The 23,245-nt window shown below is 35.9% G+C and overlaps 1 protein-coding gene and 1 long non-coding RNA gene across 2 annotated transcripts in view; one reads left to right on the forward strand and one right to left on the reverse strand.

Annotated features, from left to right (window-relative positions):
• Nucleotides 1-23,245, forward strand: part of LOC127526857 (uncharacterized) — a 197,124-nt gene that overhangs the window by 149,187 nt on the left and 24,692 nt on the right. The window lies entirely within an intron of this gene.
• The window catches only part of LOC114646276 (solute carrier family 25 member 36), an 80,854-nt gene continuing 59,414 nt past the window's right edge, over nt 1,806-23,245 (reverse strand). Inside the window, exons 5-7 of the mRNA XM_028794394.2 lie at nt 11,720-11,786; nt 11,211-11,500; nt 1,806-5,334 (exon numbers count right to left, since the gene is read on the reverse strand). Of these exons, the coding sequence (XP_028650227.1) occupies nt 5,141-5,334; nt 11,211-11,500; nt 11,720-11,786 (551 nt within the window). The 3' untranslated portion in view covers nt 1,806-5,140. The remainder of the gene's footprint in view (nt 5,335-11,210; nt 11,501-11,719; nt 11,787-23,245) is intronic.

Raw genomic sequence — 23,245 nt, forward strand, 5'->3', positions numbered from 1 at the left:
GTTCTACGTACAGTTTCCACATTGTTCCTGTGCTCGTCTCTAATTGGTACTTTCCCCTCAGAGTTCCATTTCAAGGTATTTTGTCTGGTAAGCTGTTGAATTTCAACTAACCCTGCCCTTCATGCAACCTAACAAGTGATTATATTTATATATTAAAAAAAAAAAAAAAAAAGTCACTTGATGATCACATTTGACATTCACGAGACCATCCATAAAAGATGTACAGTTTACTGCTGATAAGGAGGCAACTGCCAGGAGAAAGTGCTTGTGATAAAATAAAGTAAATATAATGCAGAAACAATCATTATAAAAATGGGTAAGCAACCATGCAACACAAAAGAAAGATTTTGGAAACAACTCATTGTAAAAAATTTCAGTTTAAAAATCTAAAAACAAAATTTCTCCATTAGACAGGATTTTAACTGTGCACTTAGGCAATATTCTTCACTGGGTAGAATTTATGACCTAAATAGAAGCCAATACATTTTATCTGACAGAAAATTTAAAGTTTCTCACAAGTGGTGTATTTAATTAAATTTGTAATTTTACCTGTCACACACTACTAATAATTCTGCCCAACAGGCAACATAATTTAAAGCAGCTGGAGAACTGGCTCCAAAGATATAATACATAAGTATTAGCCTGTCTCATATGACATTTCTAATTCATACTAGACGACTCAAGAGTTTATGCATTAATGAGAGACTTTTACAATTCGGTGCTTTTGAAAAAAGGAAAAAAAGCTTTAAAAATAAAATTTACATGACTCATGCAAAGCTGCACAGAGGATGACACATAAGCACAGTCTGTCAAAGTTACATTAAGGAAGCCAGTTAAAACTTAATGAGTGAACTGTTATTTGCCTTTTTAAATTAAAAAAAATTGAGACATTTAAGTGTTACTGTAGTAACAGGAACTGTGAAAAAGGGTGCATTTTTGGTGTTAAAAGATGAAGCATGAGCATTTTGTAGCATTCTCTCTCTCTCTCTCTCTAAATAAATAACATTTAATCATATCAGCTCTAGCGAAGAGGCATCCCATTATATCCAAAGACACGCTGTTGTGCTAATGACAATTTAAAGGGAGATTAAGACATGTCAGTGGTACTGAGGCTTTACTTCATTTTACCAAAATATAAATACAACAATGATAACCTTGAAGGCTTTGGGTGAATTAAAAATTATACATGTAAAAGATTCAGTAATCACCCATCAACCACTGGTAACAAGCTAAATATATAACAAAAAGACAATGCTTGTAAAGTAGTTCTAAACAGAATCACCAGACAAAAGAAGTATTTCAATTTAAAGGTTTATGTGACTGACATATTTGACCAAAGAAATTTCAAATGAAAACGTTGCCTTATGTTCCTTCCATCAAATCAATGGCAGTTCATGATGTTCAGACTGGATGAATGAGTGAGTTGTTGAAGAATGAACTGGCAACCTTCCGTTTTATCTTCTGTGTCTGGGAAAGCCCACCACACACATGATGAACCACTCCAGAAAATTGTATATTGTGCACAAATAATCTAATTTTCACATCATCTAATTTAGTAATAAAGGGAGAAAAAAAACTTCATGTCAGCAGAAACTTGGTGCAAAGCCAGTTCACCTCAAGCCACGGTCTTGGGTGGGAGATATAGCGACAAAAGACATTTTTTCTTTGAAGTGCAGAAATTAAAAACAGCTCACTGAGGAATCTTATCCTTGTCCATGCTTCCATCTTGGAGTTGTGGGCAGCCTGACACATAACCCATCAGTATAAATTGGAAAACATAAAATGACCAATCTGAAACACAAATGTACCCAAACACTTATTTATTTATAAGAAACAATGCTAATGCATAGTGGAACACTAAAGAGGCCATACATATCCTTTGAAGATTTAACAAAACCACAGATAATTGTAGTCACTTGTCATCTAGCATTCCAAAAATTCAACTCTTAAGTAGTACTGTGGCACCACCTGCTGGCCAGTAAACAAGGTGACAAGTAACCATAACAACTGCTTAGTGTTAATGGGGTGTTGGGGGGTGGGCGGAGGGTGGTTATGGGCTGTTGGGGTGTTTTGGTTGAATAAAAATCATATACAACTTTCAAGTAATAATGCTGCAAAAGTACAAACTTCTAAGAAAATTCAAATTATAATGATTGCCTTTTCAATACTGTTTAAAGCAGTTTTATTAAACAATTTTTCACAATTTGACTTGACAACACACAGATATATATATATTTATATTTATATATAAATGCAAACAAGCTTGTGTCCTATACATACACTCTCAAATTATATATATAAAAAAAAAAAGACATTAAGTGAATTCAAAGAGGTTGGTACAGTGGTCCTGGATTTAATCTTAAAGGGATCTTGCTGTACCAAGTGATAGCACTGTATCTTCTATCATCATCAATTAAGTAGTTATTTACGGACTGGCAAGTTAAAACATTGACCATTCATCATACATGAATGGATATCCCCCAAGACACGTGTGGCTTTAAAGAACCAAGTCTGAATAATAAATTTGAAAAATGTTAAAAAGGTTCGCAAATATTTTTGCAAGCCATATCTGGATTTTAATGCATTTTAAGAACTATCCAAAAATTCAACCAATTATAATAGGCTTTACATATACATACAACTAAAATAACTTGTAAAATTGTTCTATGATTAACACTGACAACAAAAATAGACTAGAACTGACGGTTTAATTTGGGATACAAGCTGAAAACAAAAACAAAAAAGGGGATCGGGGAATCAAAGTGATAGCACAAAGTCTGCTGAAGACAACATGGAATTTCAATTCAGTACCAACAGTAACTGGGGGTTTACAAGACACTGAAGCAGTATTAAAAGATATGAAGTGCTATCATAAAAGTTCTTTTAATATACCACTGCATAATACAAAAGGACACATCTGTAACATTATGCAGAAGTTGTACACCATAAATTGGACAATATTCTAAACATTGTTTGCTTGACATAAAACCCAGAAAACACACAAATATACACAGTATATAAAAGGCCACAAAGTGCATTAAGGAGTCTTACTAAAAGAGCCACTACAAAAAAAAAAAAAAAAAAATTTATACAAGGTCAGAAAACAACTCTCCTTTCACTGGAAAACATATTCTGCTGCTATAGCCTGGGTGCTGGGTGACCTAATTTAAATTCAGAAAATTCAAAATTGTACAATGTACTAGTCATGCAACATGGCGGTTGAACTTTACCTTCATGTACTTCACAAGTGTTTTTGCACAATTTACATTCAAGTAATAGGACTCTTTAGTAGCCTACATAGACAGACATTAGTAAGCTGTATGTACTGCATTTTAGGATAAGGGGCACATGGAAGACAGATTGTTTCTATTGTCAACACTTAACATTCCTTTAAAATGAAAAATTCCAGTACTGTATTTTCAATATCCATCATTTTACACATAAAACGTAGATATGCAACATCCAGAACTTAAAACTGGGAAATACAGTAAACCATTCTAGCTACATAATCAGTTGAATATTTACGTCCACTATCATTTTGGTAACATTTTCTGATTAATCAGCTTTATAATGAGGACACAATTGGAATGGGTGAAAAAATAAAAAAGTAGTATTAAAAAAAAACAAACATCAAAATACTGAATTTGCAGGGATTAAGTATACTGGATATCTTAAAACAGTGTCTAGGACCCATCACCCAGGTTTCAGGTTGATGTTTGACTATTACATGACATGAACAAGTTCAACTTTACACACAATCTACAAAAAACTATAAATTAATAAAAAATATTTGCTTTCCACACACAAGTTATGCAAACCTCCCCCAATGTGTTATATATATACTGTAATCTAATTCATAAAGTCTTATTGCAGCCAGCAGTATGCATATCTTTTGTGCTGAATTATGTTGTTAAAGAAAACAAGTTCACAAATGACATTTGCAATTGTCTATATATATGAAAACTATGTCCAACAGCACTGATAAGCAGAAAGCACACTTCATACTGTCTGAGACTAATTTAAAAGAACTGTGCAATGGCATTTAAATTCAAGTGTAATAACACATAATAAACTTTGTCAAATACGTAAGTAAACAGTGCCTTAGATCCTTAAATCCCACAGACTAACTCATGTGCTTCATAAATATTAGAAATTACTCACTGAGCAACTGAAATTAAGACATCCCCCACTAAAAAAAAAAAAAAAAAAAAAAGCACAAAGATGTTAGGAGTAACATATCAACTAGGTGGAAGGATGCTTCAAAGTTATTATGGCTAGGAAATGGTTTTTTTTTTCCCTTTGGGATTGGCGGCGGGGGTGGTGGTGTTTGGTGACTGGGGACCAAAAAGAGGAAATAAAATCGAAACTTCTCCTTAAACCATAAAGGTTGGCTTGAAACCACTTTTAAACCATGTTTCTATTATACATGAAATTCAGTAATTCTTTGCCTTAATTTATAGAACACTTAAAAACTCCTGAATTTTTTTTTAATTCAGTAACAATAGAATAGTACAAGCTAAAGTGACATCTTCCAGGAACAAGTTCTTGCATTCATTTGCAGAAAAGACACTTCAATTATTATATTAGCATGCATTTGTTACGTAAATAAAGCTTCACAGTGCTATGAATGAATAAAACAGTGTTGATTGTAAAAACACATTGCGCAGTCTGTTCAACATATTTAACATTGGGGTAAAATTTGACATAAAAGCATTAACTCCTGATCAGATATACTTTACTTTGTCAAGGGTTAAAACAAAAAAAAAAAAAAAAAGTTTTACTTCTGAAAAATCAAACATTTTCTAAGCCAGGAGACAGGTTTCTGATTTTTTTTTATCCCAAATAAATTACATAAACTGAAGAATTAGAACAGAGGAAGTGCACCTTTCTTTAATTTATCAATAGAAAACATGATTGCTATTAAGGATAACCTTGTTTCAAAGCATTCTCCATTATAAACATTTTCTTTGAAAAAGCTTTTCTCTACCAGAAAGCTGGACATTCACTTTGACAGTCAACTTCATTCTTCGTCAGCTGACTAATATTTCTTGCAGTTTACTTTCCGGTGCCAAATGAGATTTGGAATCTCCTGGTCCACTCCATCCTTTGGTCTCTTTGTGCACAATCACTACACTGGCTGTTATCCATCCAGAAGATAGACTACAAGCTCATATGTAGACATCATAATAGCTGTATTTGGAATCTGTCTAACCAAATGTGTCGTTAGACCACGGTAAAGGGCTCGATAACCTTCCTCTTTAATTACCATTGATAGCGTCTGGAAGAATGATCGGTACTTCGTACCCTCTTCCCTTAACCTGGTCCGTATAACTTCTGTTAAAAAAAGAAAAAAAAAATTAAATAAATTATATTACAAATTTTTAAAGAAGCAAGTCATGGCTGCTACATGCATATCTTTACTAAAAGATCATCAATTTAAATGGAAACCAGCTTCAAAACCACAAAATAGTTTTAAAGTCAATGCATCAGTGGTGGTTATACAGTCACATGGAAAAGTTTGGGAACCCCTCTCAGCCTGCATAATAATTTACTTTCAACAAAAAAAGATAACAATGGTATGTCTTTCATTTCATATGAACATATGAGTACTGGGGTGTTTTCCAAACAAAGATTTTTAGTGAAGCAGTAATTTAGTTGTATGAAATTAAATCAAATGAGAAAAACTGGTTGTGCAAAAATTTGGATAACCTTGTAATTTTGCTGATTTGAATGCATGTCACTGCTCAATATTGATTACTTGCAACACTAAATTGGTTGGATTAGCTCATTAAGGCTTGAACTTCATAGACAGGTGTGTCCAATCATGAGAAAAGGTATTTAAGGTGGCCAATTGCAAGTTGTGCTTCCCTTTGACTCTCCTCTGAAGAGTGACAGCATGGGATCCTCAAAGCAACTCTCAAAAGATCTGAAAACAAAGATTGTTCAGTATCATGGTTTAGGGGAAGGCTACAAAAAGCTATCTCAAAGGTTTAAACTGTCAGTTTCAACTGTAAGGAATGTATTCAGGAAATGGAAGGCCACAGGCACAGTTGCTGTTAAACCTAGGTCTGGCAGGCCAACAAAAATACAGGAGCGGCATATGCGCTGGATTGTGAGAATGGTTACAGACAACCCACAGATCACCTCCAAAGACCTGCAAGAACATCTTGCAGCAAATGGTGTATCTGTACATCGTTCTACAATTCAGCGCAATTTGTACAAAGAACATCTGTATGGCAGGGTGATGAGAAAGAAGCCCTTTCTGTACTCACAACAAGCGACTCTGTTTGTGGCGTATGCCAATGCTCATTTAGACAAGCCAGATTCATTTTGGAACAAAGTGCTTTGGACTGATGAGGCAAAAATTTAGTTATTTGATCAGAACAAAAAGCTCTCTGCATAGCAGAAGAAGAACACTGCATTCCAAGGAAAACGCCTTCTACCTACTGTCAAATTTGGTGGAGGTTCCATCATGCTGTGGGGCTGTGTGGCTAGTTCAAGGACTGGAGCCCTTGTTAAAGTCAAGGATCGGATGAATTCAACCCAATATCAACAAATTCTTCAGGATAATGTTCAAGCATCAGTCACAAAGTTGAAGTTACGCAGGGGTTGGATATTCCAACAAGTCAATGACCCAAAACACAGTTCAAAATCTACAAAGGCATTCATGCAGAGGGAGAAGTACAATGTTCTGGAATGGCCGTCACAGTCCTGACTTGAAAATCTATGGGATGATTTGAAGCAGGCTGTCCATGCTCGGCAGCCATCAAATTTAGCTTAACTGCAGAATTTTGTATGGAAGAATGGTCAAAAATACCTCCATCCAGACACTCATCAAAGGCTATAGGAGGTGTCTAGAGGCTGTTATATTTGTAAAAGGAGGCTCAACTAAGTAGACAGATAGATTAGATTGATAGATAGATTAGAGATAGATAGATTAGATAGATAGATATATAGATGCTTTATTAATCCCAAGGGGAAATTCATAAGTAATGATGTAATACCTCTGTTGGGGTGCCCAAATTTATGCACCTGTTTAATTTTGTTATGATGCATATTGCATATTTTCCTGTTAATCCAATAAACTTAATGTCACTGCTGAAATACTCCTGTTTCCATAAGGCATGTCATATATTAAAAGGAAGTTGCTACTTTGAAAGCTCAGCCAATGATAAACAAAAATCCAAAGAATTAAGAGGGGTTCCCAAACTTTTTCATATGACTGTAGTATTCATTTTTATTTCTATTTTTTTTTTTAAATTGAGCTTATTAAAAGCAAGTAAAATTCCATACAAGCAAGTCAAATTTAAAAAAACTATAACTTCAATTCAACCCCCACCCATTAAAAAGAGAGGAAGGCCAACAGCCAAAATAAAACTTCAAGAGTAGAAGAGAGGGAAGAGAAACCTTTCCCCCACTCAATATAAATACTTATTCTAAATTGTTATTGATTAGATCCTGCCAGGTTTAAAAACGTTTTGAAAAGATCCTAAGTGAGAATTAGATCATTTCCAATTTCAAATCCATATTACTAACCGAAGGTTGTAAACCGGATGGGCGCAGGGCGCACCGGATGTACGGAAACCACAAAGGTCCATGCTGTGATGACGCGCGCGCCTACAACGCGCTTGCGAAAGGAGTCACGGCTCAAACCAAAGGTCCATGCTGTGACAACGCGCTTGCGAAAGGAGTCACGGCTCAAACCAAAGGTCCATGCTGTGACAACGCGCTTGCGAAAGGAGTCGCGGCTCAAACCAAGGAAAACACAGAAACGAGACTACGACCTGTGAACTACACCTGAGGTAAAGCATGCACGCCAGGTTGTACGGCCGCCCGGACGCGACCGCCCACACCACCGCACGTACCCTCCATGATATGTCTTCACACAGCAGCTTCCCACCGAGGCGCATATTGCGCTGTGGCGCTCGCCCCACAGTCAGACGCAGCGGCTTCCCAGAGTCAGTAGGTGGCCCCCAAGCAACACAACCTGTTCAAGCAGTCGGTGTCAGCGAAGGCAACAGACTCACGTCTCCACAAAACGAAACCGCTTTAGTACAGATATGCTTATTGGATTAAATGACATTTCCCCAGACGCACCCGCCCTCCATGATATGTCATCCATCCACATATCAGATGGAACAGAAACTGATTGCCATTCTAGGATTTCCGATTCGCTAGCGAATCGTGGGCTTACTTGTAGTATATAACATGTTACCCACGGGCTTAAAAAGAGGTGGGCTATGATTCTTCCAGTTTAGCTAGATAAGTATGTGCCAATAGTGTGGTAAAAGCAATTAGTTTGTTTGTCCTTCACTTTAAGCCCATCTGGCAGCACACCAAACACAACTGTTAATGGATTAGGAGTGACTGTGACACCAAGGCTGTCTAATAGGCATTTAAAGATTTTAGTCCAGAATGATGTTAATTTGGTACGTGCCCAAAACATATGGCCCAATGAGGCTGGACCACAAATGCAATGTTCACAGGTTGGATCCTGCCCTGGAAACATTTTGGACAATTTAAACGAGATAAAATCATTTATCAAACACACCTAAGTTGAATAATTGTATGCTTTGTTCATATGGAGCTAGAGTGAATTCTGTGCATGGTAGCTTTCTACTCCTTTTCTGAAATGCTGAGAAAGATATCCTTTTCCCACTGTACTCTGGGGTCTTTAAAGGAAGGGACTTAGACAGCATTTTTATAATATATAAAAACATTTTAGAGTCTTCAAGGCTGATCAATATTTCTTCCGGAACAGAAGTAGGTGGGAGGTGAGGAAAATTGGTCAGATTTTGTTAAGTAAAGTTTGTAATTTGGAAATATTGTGTTGATAGGAAGCTAAATTCGGAGTGCAATTGTTCATAGGATGTAAGTTGTTATCTATGTACAAATCTCGAAGAGACTTAACCCCTTACCTTTTCCAAACATTAAAAACTGTATAAGTTTGAGAAGATGGAAAAACGTGGTTATTGTTTAGAGGTGCCACAGATAAAAGCTTCTCACTCTTCCATATTGAGTATTGGGTTGTTAGTATATTGATGATAACTTGCATTTGCTGGGGCACAAAGCAAGGAATATAAAGAAGTACTGCAGGATTTTATTTCTATTTAAACCAAGTCTATGTGTGTTCATCTATTTGTGTCAATGTCCAGGTTTTTATAGCTTGTATAATTGCCACCTAGTAATAAAACTGAAAGTTAGGGGCAGCCATGCCACCTTCTGCCTTGGGTCTTTGTAGGGTTGCCCTTCGGATGTTTAGATGCTTTAAATTTTTGAAATCAAAAAAGCAGCTTAGGAAGGATATTCATCTTGACAGTGTTAATTGTCCCTGTTAAAAGTGAGATGAAGGGTAGACCATTTATGCAAATCTTATTTTTTCCAGGCAGACAGTAATTTTTTTTCAAAAAAGAGCTTTATGTTTACCCCTAGGTATTTAAACTTATCTGCAATGATAAATGGGAAGGTGTCTAATATAATATTGTGTGCTAGAGAGTTCATTAGAAACAACACACTTATTCAAATTAATTTTGAGTCCAGATATCTTTTGAAATTCTCCTAGTGCTGTTAGGACTGCAGGCACAGTATTTTGTGGATCTGATATATACAATACCATATCATCTGCAAATAGTGATATTTTCAAATAACAGTGGTGATAGGGGGCATCCTTGTCTAGTACCATGTTGTAGTTTGAAGTAGTCTGAAATACTGTTGTTAAAACTGAAATTTCTGGACTGGTAGTTTGATCCATAGACATATGTTCAGGCCAAACCCAAATTTCTGCTATGTAGTGAATAGGTAATCCCATTAAACCATATCAAATGCCGTTTCAGCATCCAATGATAACATCATCTCTGGTGTTAGGCTTTGTAGGTAAATATATTGCATTAAACAGATGTCTAAGATTGGAAGCTTAGTCTTTAATAAATCCGGCTTGGTCTTGTGATATTACTGAAGGATACACTTCCTCAATCCTTTCAGCTAGAAATTTAGTATCTTAACATCATTATTCAGAAGTGAGATTGGTCTGTATGATGCACATTGTAATAAGTCCTTATTTTCCTTAGGAAAAATGGTAATGCATTGTAAAAAGTTTAACGCAGAATTTTATTGTCTCGATCTTCTATAAATGTTGCTAATAAAAGGGGAGCTAACTTAATTGGAAACTTTTATAAAATTTGGCATGATAGCCATCAGGGCCTACTGCTTTCCCCCTCTAAAGTGAGTTTATAGTATTTAGTAATTCTGAGAGTGTCAGAGGATTACTTTGTTGAGCTAAGATCTTTTTAGCTTCTCTCTGTGTTCACGGTAATTATGTCGCAATTTAAAAATGAATTGTTCCGTTTCTTTTGTTGACAAGAGGTTGAGCTCTGAATGCAAAGCCTGTCTTTTCCTGTCTCATTTGGGAACCTGGTGTGTTCTCATTTACAGTATTCAAATTAACACACACACACTGTATTAACAATTTTCTTTTTTATGATAGCCAGTCAGTAAGTTGCACGTCTTTGGCTAAGATCACTTGTTCAACTCTATATATGGGTGCTAGCTTACAACTCAGAGAGTATAATTTTTTTTATTTTTTATTTTCCAAATTGTTTTATAGTACAAGATAATTAAGCACACACAGGAAGTATAAACGCTTGTAAGGCATGTTGTCAGCAAACATAATTTGCCTTTTTCAGCCCCATTCTCTATGAGAAAAGGATGTTGTGTCAAAGAATGTTGTTGGTAGATTTGGAAGCAGCTTGCCAGTCTTTTTATAAAAAGGAAGCTGAATTTATAAAATGTATGAAAGAACAGATGTTTATGAGAAAACAAAGGTGTAGATTACATGTCATTAAGAAATTTAGATAAGTAGTAGTATTTGCTTGAAAAGGTCTACAAAAATTTTAAAAAAGCCATGACATTTAAATTATTTAGTATTAATATATTTTTTTTTTTACTGTTGCACATAGTTTATACTTCTGCAGAGTTCTGGCTCAGATATTAAAACTGAATTTGTAGTGGTGAAAGTCTTGGCCTTCTTCAGAATCCAGCCCATTTCTATATTTATGATCAATGTAGCAATCAATTTTAAAACAGGTGAAAATATAAATCACTGCAACAAATTAGTTTCTTAACTCAATTTCCAAGATTCCATGAATTTGCTCTTTGAGGAATACATTTCTGTACTAGAATGAACGTAAGAAGCAAAAGAATGAAAAAGGTACCATGTGGGTAGGCTATGGATGTGGCACAGGTCTTTGAAGTGGCTGCAGCTAGCATCAGTCCAACAAAATCTGAAGCATCTTTTACAGATTCATCTTCACTGTCCATGTTAGTCGCAGTTTTAGACTCTAGTAGTTTTCGTTTAATACTTTCATATATAACAAAATGGACAACAGTCTCTGAAATGCCAGCATAGGATGCAGACATGCCCCTGTAGAAACCTCTGATTCCATCTGACTGATAAACTCTTCTGATACATTCAAAGGCACTCATTCTAGTCTCTCCTCGGCTTCTAAAAGACAAAACACACACATTTATATTAAAAAAAAAAAAAAAACACCAAGACAAAATAGCCTTAAAGGTGTAAATGCAGTTACTCCAGCTTGTTTAGAGTACTTTCCCTTCTTGGGCACTGGATAACACTTTGCACTTACAACATGAAATACTACTGATTGCCAATGAAGACTTTTAACTGTTACATTTATGATTTCAAAACTCAAAGATATATTACCTTGCATCCAGCTGTAACCGAGTCTTAATTAACCAGATTGGATTGGTTGCTGTAATGGCAGTAAAGCCTATAGAAAAAATGCAACGGATTCAGATTCTGAGACAAACACTTTTTGATGCACAACAAATCAAATAAGAACAATGCAACATTACTCATAATATTTTGCAGTCCTTCATAGAATGGCAGAAAAATATTAAAACTTATAAACCATAAACATATATACACACCTTCCCTCTGCAGATGCAGATGAAATAAGACATCTGCATCAGTAAGTGTACTATGTATATGTGATTTACAGCATTTAATCTGAGACATTATGAACAAACTTAATAATTATAACTGTCTATGGAAAGTCAGATATACAGCTCAAAAGACTATACAAAACAAATTAGCATGTTCTATACTTAGTTTCTTATTTGGAAGAAAACAAAACTAAAAACAAGAGCTTCTGAATATTATAAAAAAGTGTACTTATTTTAAACTTTGCAGATGGACAGAAACATTTTCAGCATATTATAGTAAGAAAATGTAATGCAGCCTTTAATAAGCTAAACACATCGAGCACAACCAAACATCTAATCGAGATCAAAGTAAATCTTTAAAGGGTGGTTGAGTATTCAAAACAACAGACTGATGCCTAGCAAGAGAGCACAGTATTCTCTTTTACTGTTTTTAGAATGGGTCTGGTCTGAGACACGCATGTTTAAATTAGGTATGGTGAAATTATCTATGTTCACCCACCATTTAAAGGTGTCAGACTTGTTTTTCCTAAGCAAAAAGTTTAACTAACAATAATATTACATTTATATTTAAGCACAGTTTAAATTCACAGCAATGATTTAATACACAATAAAAGCACTATACTGAAACAATTCCAGCAGAGTTCTTCTTTTTATGTTTACCTTTCCCTTCTCAGTTAGCAAAAGCCCTAGTGTGTAAATATAAGCAGCCTTCAGAAGGAAACAAGTTACAATCCCCCACTGAGCAGCCTGTAGATGCACTTTATACAAACAAGACTGCAGTATAAGGCTAGTTATTTTGTGTCACACAATGCTACTTTAAATTTAAGATTATAAATGTTATAACTGTGCTCAATTAACCAAAATACAAAACTAAAATGAAAACAGCATAAATTGCATCAGTAAGCTTCAAAGTGTGTTTCTTATACTATAGGCTGCAATAATCGCTCCATTCAGTACTCACTGGGATAAAGCTAGTCCTTACTGCTGCAGGAAGAGACCTGCGGATGGGGAGCATGAGATGACAGGATCTCACTCTTTTCGCGGGAGAAACCTACAGTAAATGCCTAAAATAGACACAGGCTTTTCTGTATCACAATGACAAGCAGTGACCTTTATAGATGAACGTGCAACACTGTATTCTCTCTGTCAAAATATTTTAAATTATGCATTTTCATTTTTGTTATTGCTCCACATTACAACAAATGTCAAATATTATGAGATAGAAAAAAAAACCTGAAAATTAAAACATACGGAAAGCTATCAACAACTTACATTTAACTCAAGTAAATGGAAAGGAAAAATAAATCTCAAGACAGTGCAGAGTAAAACGGTAAATGCTAACCTTGTCCACTTTTCCAAATTAAAAAAATGTATATATTTTTTTTTTATACCATATAATCTTCACTTTGTCAATTAAATGGCAACAAAGCGTGACTAAAATTTTTGCTCCCAGGTGGGCCTCTTACAGTTAATAAATCATATTTAATGTTTAAAATAACATCTATATAAAATCTGATGTAACTATATTTTCAATAAGTATAAAAAAACATGTAAAACGTGCATAGATTAAAGGCAATAAAAATAAAATGAATATGTTGTGCCAAATTAAGGTATGTTCTGCAGTATTTAAAGGGGCTTGTTAGCTGATAGCATGCAACTTCAAACACTTCTTTCTTCTGCGAGATATACCATAGCAAGAAATTAGGCAGAACTAGGGGTGCACCGATACTACTTGTTAGCATTCCTATGAGGCTGATAAGCCTCCCTAAGTATTCAGATTTAAAATCAGCTTCTATGTAGTAGTTTCCCAGAGTACAAGATGAGTACTCTGTCCTGAAATGGAAGTGACAGTTTTAAGTGGTATCTGACAACAAATAATTTCAAATGGAAAGAAAATGTACCACTAGTAGGGGGTTGGGGGGAGTGGGACACAACAGAGGAGCGCTCATTGATGGGCAGACCTGTTGCTAATTGCAAAGATTGTTGATTTTTACTGAATGCACAGAAGGGAGGAAAAAAAAGCTGGTGTACTGGCATGGAGCAAGAGTGACCATCTAAGTTACTATTATAAATAAAGGAACTTCATTCTATTGTAATTTGATATCTCCCCTGTGTTTGACTGTCTCTTCTGTATGGGATTGTATATGGAAATACAATTTCCTACCACTATGTTTAACATTTGAAAATATTTTAATATTTTTTAAAGCTTAAATATGGAAAACTGAATTGGAAGTTCTGAATCTCTTTACTAAACTTTGTTACTCAATTTCCATTGATTACTTAAAAATCCTCTGTCTGTTCCAACTCTGTTTTAAAGACAGACAGAGGGTTTTTAAATAAACAACACATTTTAGGACACCTGGGCAAATTGTTTGCTACAACCTGTAAGGCTTAATTTACTTTAACTGCTGTAGAAGATCTGTAGGTTGTAACCTATTAGTTGTTCCCTGAAGAAGGCCAATTTGTAATCTTCTGATATTTTCTCTTTTCAGTTTTTGCCAACCTAAACTTTTAAATTTAAAAGTCTGCCATTTTACTGCTTACCTTTTCACCCTTTGAGGTGATTCAATGCATTTCAACTGATTAAATTTGAAGTAAAAAAAAAAATAAGGTAAAAACTCGTGTGCTCTAAAATATTTGACCGGTATTGAAAATACCAAAGATATGCATTTAATAAGCTGCGTATTAATTTTAGTAGCTTTTAACAGACTCCACTTTACTTTTTAAAATCCATTTTAAACTATCTAGGTCCAGGACAGCTTAAATGGCACCTTACAGGCCTTGAATATCAGTGTGGTACTGCAAGATGTACGTATATCATATAAACAATCCACATTAATATTAATTTTGCTCTTTGAAGGCAAATCTGAAATTAAAGTGTGTAATTGAATATTTAGTAGAATTACTGTGAGGTTTAGATAAAAAATACATGTTTTGCGCAAGTATTAGTAATGTAATGGACATGTTCGGTCAAGTCAGCAGGTAAAAGAGCAAAAAAAAAAAAAAAAAAAAAACCCATACACACACTGCATAGTCCTTATAAAAACTTCCACACTAGCCAGTCATTCAAGTGGCTTAGCTCATAATGCCACTTTCAGACCTAAGGTAGAGTGAGACATAGCTTATGATACGACATCTAATACAATAGTCTCAGCTTGGTTTCACTGGAACAGTAAGTCTACTTTAAGATTTGTGGCCCTTTTTGGTTTCTGACGGCACTGAAGTCTCCATCACTACAAATCTTACAATGTGAGGAAAGGACTGAGAACCTATTTAAACAGCACATGAGCCAAAGAGTTAAAGTCTATAAATTTAGTTATAATGATAGATGATAAAACTAATGCAGTTAAAGTCAGCCTGTTGTAGGACTAATTCTGGGTAAGTCCATGGAGCAGCATCTCGATCTAAATTAAACGCTCAAAACAATATAAAAAACTGTTTTTACAGGTATTCTGAATGAGAAGCCAGGGGCAATTTTTGATTATAAAATGGTAATGTTTCCTGAAAGTACAAATGCAAACATTTCTCCCACAACAGCAAAATGTCACATACCTGACAAAGTGACTTGCTAACAAACTTTAATTTGTTACCAAAACAGCTTTAAACCACTGCTGAAAAGGAAACATTCAGGATACATTAATTTAGAACAATACGAACACTTAACTTTAATTGCACATTTATCTGTATGTTTACAGAATATTATGATTTATCAGTACCAACAAACTCTGCACACACTTTTCAGGAACTAAAAGAATAGATCAATAAATAAAACAATTATGCCCACAATTTCACCCTATTTCACATTTGCCTATTCCAGTAATGAAGTACTCATTATCGGTGCACCCCAAGCAAATATACGAGTAATTTTAATATTTTTAGTGGGGGGGTTTGGGGACACATGCACAACAGCAGCCATTTTACTACCCAGTTGTAGAAACAAATTTAATGTAATTGTGAGAAGAATAGAAGCAGATATTTTGGATGTTACCACACAAACACCCAGTTGTACATCAATCAGTAAAAACCTTAAAAAAAAAAGTTCAATAAAATTTAATGCATGAAAAGCTATTCTCCATATATTAAAGATCAAATTCATTTTTTCCAAAATTGGTGTTTCTTTCCATGTTCATAATATAAAATATAAAGTTAAATTTTACTTAAATACAAATAATCAGACAACTTGTTAACTTACTGGGTCATACATTATAAAATTATTAGTGATGCACCAATGGACTGCCCAAGAGTTTTGCGCTTCAAAACATGATCACTGCAAGCTGGCAGTATTATTCCAAATTAATGACAAAAATAAAATACAAACTTTTAGGATATTAAAGTGAGCACTGTTACGGTTTGTTAGTCTGTACCTTTAAGGAAACAAAGCATTTTGGGAAGGGCTTGAGTTTCAGTTTTGGTATTGCAGTCAACTCATATAATTCAGCTTGTTTACTTGAGGAACATTAGGACAAGAAATACATTTTCCTCTTAGTTCTTATCTTAAGTAGAAGTAAGGTTTACCAGTGGTGGAGTAGGAGTAAATGAAAGCTATGAAACTTCAATGTGTCTTAATAATTTAGATACGTCCGTGAAGCAGACAGCTCATCAGTAGTATATGTAGGAGCTTAAGTTAAGCAGATGTCTCTTGGAGAGTCACAAGGTGGTAAATGCGGGGCTTTTAGTCTATGTTAATTAAAAACTGTGTGGGCATTTACATTTAATTTATTTTTAATATAATGTTAAGCACAACACAGTGACATTTTATTAAGCATACAGCATTTTAGGCTATAATCAAAAGTGTTTGCTAGACGGTATAAATAGGACAAAGTTAGAAAATAAATGGATAGAATTTTGCCATCTGTAGTTTCTTACTCAAGAATATCACAAAGGTTTAAATGTTTTAATCACAGCATCATAAGGACTGATTTGCAACTATTCGATTTACATTTACTTATTTGGCTGGCATCTTCTTCCAAGGCAACTTACAACATTTATGTTACAATTGGTTACGTTTCTTTTTGGTTTTCCAGTTGGAGTACGGGCAGGTCAAGTGACTTGCTCATAGTCGCACAGTGTCAATAGTGGGATTTGAACCACAACTGCACGGTTTGAAGTCCAAAGCCTTAACCAGTACACCACACTGCCTGCACTGAAATTGTTCATGTGATATTTGTTGATGGTAAAGTGGTTGAAACCAGCAAGTGGATTCAGGATCAGCCAGGTTGTGTGTTAGTGGCACTGGAGGTTAAAATTAGCCATACAAATCACAATTGGTGCACCTCTAAAAATGACTAAAACAATGTGCGACCTTTCTGTAAGTTAAGCTCTTTGAACATTGCCTTTTTCTGTGGTTTCTTTAAATTCTTTTGATCAACTAATTAAAACAAGTTTAACTTTTGTATTTATCACAAATAAAACTTCAACTTTAGTGACAAGGTTAACATTTTCCATTCTATTTTTGAATTTAAAATGGCTATAGATTATTACCTTAACCCAAAGATGCCGATACTGCACTGGAGACACAAACTAAGCATTTACAAAAGGTTAATAGAGCCATGGGCTGCATTGCTCTTAATCAAGCTGCACATTATAATTTTTAGAAGAAATCAATCAGCTACCTCTGAAGTCAGCATCGACCATCCAGCATCATCAATTCAGCTCCCAGCCGCGCGACTAAATGTTAGCATTTAACCTGTACTACATGCATAGTGTGAAACCTACGGTTTAAATGCAGTTAGTAAGAGAATACTGTTTGTACTGATACAAAGAAGCTAAACCCAAAAACAAAAAAAAAAAAAAATGTTCATTTGGGGGGGAAAAAAAAAAACAAGTTCATACTTTTTTTTTTTTTTTTTAAATAATAACATACATATTACATTAGATCACAATCAGAAACGTTTTAATGAACACCATTTAAGATTATGAAAGCTATTTTCTGCACATTTAGAAAATACTATATGAACATGAAGACTATGAAACTGTTTTTTGCTTCACAGTTATGCAACATAACAAGTAATCTGTTTCATGTGAATTAAAATGTAACTGGAAGAATTAAATAGAAGTTGAAAAGTAACATTTTGCACTAACTGAATGTTTGTGTTAACTGCAACAGAATCTCTAAAACTAACGGAAACCTAATTATTCAGATTGCATCATGATGAGTAAGATCACTGTCATTTATTCAATATGCTATTTTATTATGTTGGGCTTTACCTTCTACAGTCCAAAAATATCCAGTCTGATAAAGAAAACTGGAATAAGCTTTGAAACCAAGTTCTCTGTTTATCTTTGTTTTGTTCCTATCCTTATCCATGCTCGACTCAAATTGACCGACAGCAAGGGGAAATCATTTGGATGTTAAAACAAAAATCTCCTACTAGGTCGTCAGTTTCATAGGAGGTACTTCAAAATAAGAAGCACATACTGTATAAATAAAGTGAATGTCTACTTGTTGGTCTTTTATGTTTTGTTTACTGACATAATTTATGAAATGGTTAAGTCTTGCCTAAAATGACAAGTCAAAGTTACACGGCACAAAACACAACTGAGTTGTTCATGAGTGGTGATCCTTCTATATGGACTCCAGATATTACAACATATACATTTAAGTAAACTGCACTATAAACTGGTTTTATGTGTTGTGGTGGATGTTGTCTGAAATTGTTGATCTGTTGTACAGCAGAATTGCTGCTTCATTTGATTATTGCACATCTGGACTATGTGTATAGCTGCACTGTTTTGATTATTTACAGGCCAAGTATAAAATACTGGCACCCTTTTGGCTCTGTAAAAATTCTGTTCTTTTATTCCTTCCTTTAATATATGCCAAAATGCTTTAGCTTACTACATACCAATTTGCGCGAAAAAAAAGACACATTGAAAGGTCCCTTTAAAATCACTTTGCTCTTTCCTCAGTTCTCTATCCAAGATGAGGTTTACTGACTTACAATAAATTACTGTTGGTTTTTCTTATGGTAATTTAGATGAATCCATTTCAAATGTATGTAGGCCAAAGTGATGCACATGGTTTAGTCGGTATTTATGCAAGTTCCACAATGAAAGAATGGTCTTGCTATTCTTAAAATTGTAATGCAATGTTTATAGCTTTTTTTTTTTGTGAACATGTTTTAACAGATTCATTTACATGACAACTTAAGAATGTCTTAAGGTACATGTATCCAAAAGTGTCTTGATGGCTATATTCAGAATTTGTACCCAAATTCAACAAAATATTTGTTTTCATGCAGGTATCTGGTTGTGTGCGATAATCAGATTAATTCCATGAAACCATCACCTTTCATTGTGAAACATCCCAATGGTTTTCTTGTGGTCATATTTAAAACAAAGTTATATAAACTGCAGCATTAATAAATGTTAGTGCAGATGCATAAATTATAAAATAAAATTACAGGTTTTAACAAAAAAAACGTTTTGAAACTAACCACATACATTATGAGTCAGTTGCACCAGAGATAGTATTGTACTAGCGCCGTATCAAGACCAGACTATGTAGTTTGATTCTAGCAGGTAATAACCACTACATTAAAACGTTCATCATCACACATTCTAAGAAACACTACTTTAAATGCAATCAAAATGACAGTCATTTCCAGATATATAGTGGGATTACCATGAATATTATTCACTTGAACATTTATAAAAAATCTTTTTTTATTATCTATACATATTATTCACTAAGCCGCCGACAAGTAGACACCCATGGAAAGCACGCAAGACAGCCACGCCCACCAACTCTAAGACCATTGGATACAACGACAACCTGCAGAGTCACGCCCACCAACTTGGACGCAGCACCTCGGAAAACACGCCGTCATTTATGTTCGTCTGTGCTACAGTCCACATGCACCTCTGAGCCACGTTGACTTTCGGTTACGACGCACGACAGCATGCAGCATCGCAAACTGTTTTACACGCTACATACAGCAATTCGCATCCGCAACAAACATGCGTCTTCTTAGATGGTCCTGCAGGAACACAGAAAACGTTTCCTCACCCACCAACACTCGTTATTCCCCGGCCCGCGTCCACCCTCGCTCTCTAGGCATTCACACTGCCTGCTCATGTGCCCGGATGCAACAACTCACCGACCAAACCGTAAGTCGCTTTCGTCTGTGCTAGGAGTCCACATGCACCTCTGAGCCACGTTGACTTTTCATTATTCTTTTCGGTTATGACACCCGACCGCGTCCACCATCGAAAACCATGGGAAAGGAACAACGAAGCCCCGCCCAGAAACTCTACCCCTCCTCCCACGTGATAGGGAACGCACCTCAGAGCACTGCCCGACAACTCGAACAGCTCATCAAACACATACTCACTCGCTTTGGTCTGTGCTGTGGTCCAAATCCAGCTGTGAGCCACGTTGACTGTTCATTTGCCATCCATGGCTACCGCTTCAAATGTATTTCATGGAAACAACACTTCTTTCAATGTTATAGAAATTCCTGCATCAGGTTACCGTTTGTTTCTATCAGTCGGGTTTTTCTGGAAAAATGTCATTGACGAAACTGTTGCTCTCAAACTTCGCAACATGGCTGTTGGCTTTGTTTGCCAACATTGGGATAACTTCGGCATTTACTTCCAAGAACATCCTCATGCCTCTCCTCAAGTTTACAATCCGGCCCAACGTCTCTCCATATCCCGGCTGTTTAGCGATCCTTTGGATCATGGGCATTATGAGGTTCTCATGCCTCTCAAATACACACGTGGTGACATCTTTTAACGGTGTCAGTGTGTGCACACAGAGTGCACACCCACTTGCTCGCCAAACTAATGTAACGTCACCTGCCCACTCTCCTCTTCCTGAAAAACATTTAAAGACACACTCATTCCACACAGGACTTTCAATGCACCTTTTGTTCCAACAGCTTCCGAGTGCAGAGATATCTGAACGCACATTTAAAAAAACACAACACTAACCGAATGATGCAATGTGAACATTGCCAGCAATGCTTCAAAACAACTTGCGCTCTCAAGAAACACTTATGAACTCATTCCACTCTCACCTTCAATTGCACATTTTGTATCGAGGACTTCACAGGTGAGATGGATCTCCACAACCATATGCAGATCCATTCAACACAAACATTTGTATGCAAACTTTGTGACAAACACTTTCACGCACGCAGATACCTTACTAACCATCTCAAAACACATTCCCTGATGAATTCTTTTCAGTGTCAACACTGCTCCAAAACCTTCACGCGCCAGAAATATCTCAAAGCACATTTAAACACTCCACTGAACAAACGCATTCCAAACACATCTTTCAATGCACGATTTGTTCAAAATCGTTCCGAGTGCAGAGATATCTCAACATGCATTTAAAAACACACTCCACTGAACGAATTATGCAATGTGAACATTGCCGGCAATGCTTCAAAACAACTCATTCCAATTCCCTTCAGTGTCAACACAGCACTAAATCGTTCATGCACAAACATCGCATTCAGTTTTCTGCAGCTTTTCAAGAAGATACCGCCATTCACGTCCAAGAATATAACATTGGCCTACCTACCGCACTATGTGCTTCTTGCAATGCTCTTCATTGGCCAGCAGAGGTCAACAAATCCAGACAGTACACTAAGTGTTGTCATGCCGGCAAGGTGTCTTTGCCACCGCTATCCAAACCCCCTCTTCTTTTAGAAAACCTCTTGACTGGCAAGAACCCGCTGTCCCGAAATTACTGTGATCATATCAGGGAATACAACTCTGCTTTAGCTTTCGCGTCAATGGGCTCACACATCGCTCAACCATCTGGACAAGGACCGTATGCTTTCAGAATCCACAGTCAAATTTATCACCAGGTCTCTCCTTTATATACCAATCCTGACACATCACCACAATACGGTCAGCTATATATCTTCGATTCTGCTGAGGCTACCAGTCAACGTTTGCAAAAGGAATGTAATAGTGCTTGCAGTGACATTTTGTTGCTTCAACTAGACAACATGATACAACAGGTTAATCCCTTCGCAAAGTCTTGCATGCAAATGCATGACATTATCACTCACGGTAACCCTGTTACTGCTGTACGAATGGTGTTCATGGAAAATCCAAGTCTGGTTATGAGAAGGTATAACGCCCCGTCCTGTCAAACTGATGTTGCTGCTATCTTTGTAGGTGAAGACGGGGAACCTCCTGCACAAGGCGACATTTGCATATATCCAAGGGGAGATGCTTGCAAGCGTATCTCTGTTCTCAATATGAACTGTGACCCCATGGTTTATCCACTGCTATTCCCTTATGGAGATCTAGGCTGGCAAATACAATTGACCCATGTTGAGGAAAAGCGAACCGCGAAAAGAACGCAAGTCACACAGCTCCAATTTTATGCTTTCAGGCTTGCCATGAGATCTTCATTTACTGCACGCGCGCTACACTGAATGGATCAACGTGTGTCTACCCGACGCAGAGAGGCGTGGGTAAGCAGTTGAACTCCATCCGTGCTGGAAACCGGGGCTTGCAATTGTTCCCCACGAACGAGGAATTCCCAGTAAGTGCGGGTCATATGCTCGCACTGATTACGTCCCTGCCCTTTGTACACCAACACCACTGTGAAAAATGTAATATTACACTTGGAGGACACCTGAAAAAATTCCACAGTGCTCAGAAGTAATGCAGCATGGAAAAATCTCATATCTTTCAATGCTTGCTCTACTTAATAGCACTGCCAAATACAGAAGAATAAGCTACAGTTAACCATAAGGCATCCCTTTTTCATTATTCAAGACGACGGTTTGAACTGATCAATATTAAACAATTGATTTATGTCTACCGATCGTGTTTAAAGGCAACTCTCTCTTCAGCATATGCCAATCACATTGCTCTGAGAGACTGTACATACACACCTTAGTGTTTTACTATACAGTAGATAAAAAAAATCATATTTTATATATATATATATATATATATATATATATATTATATATATATATATATATATATATATATATATATTATATATATATATATATATATATATATATATATATATATATATATATACACACACACACACACACACACACACACACATACACACACACGTACTTCATGATTTACATATTTTTTAATAGTTTCTACTTATGTACTTGCATATATGGGTTTTTTTGTGCCTGTCTGTTTGATGCATGCAGGTACTAATTATAACATGCACAACCATACTAAGCTGGTTAGACCTGCTCTTGAGTTGGTTTATGCTATTACACAACTATGTTCTCCTTTACTGGCTCCAAGATGGACATTGTAATGACAGTTCACTGCTAGT

Source organism: Erpetoichthys calabaricus, chromosome 2 (genome assembly GCF_900747795.2).
Source record: "Erpetoichthys calabaricus chromosome 2, fErpCal1.3, whole genome shotgun sequence".
Taxonomy (NCBI): Eukaryota; Metazoa; Chordata; class Cladistia; order Polypteriformes; family Polypteridae; genus Erpetoichthys; species Erpetoichthys calabaricus.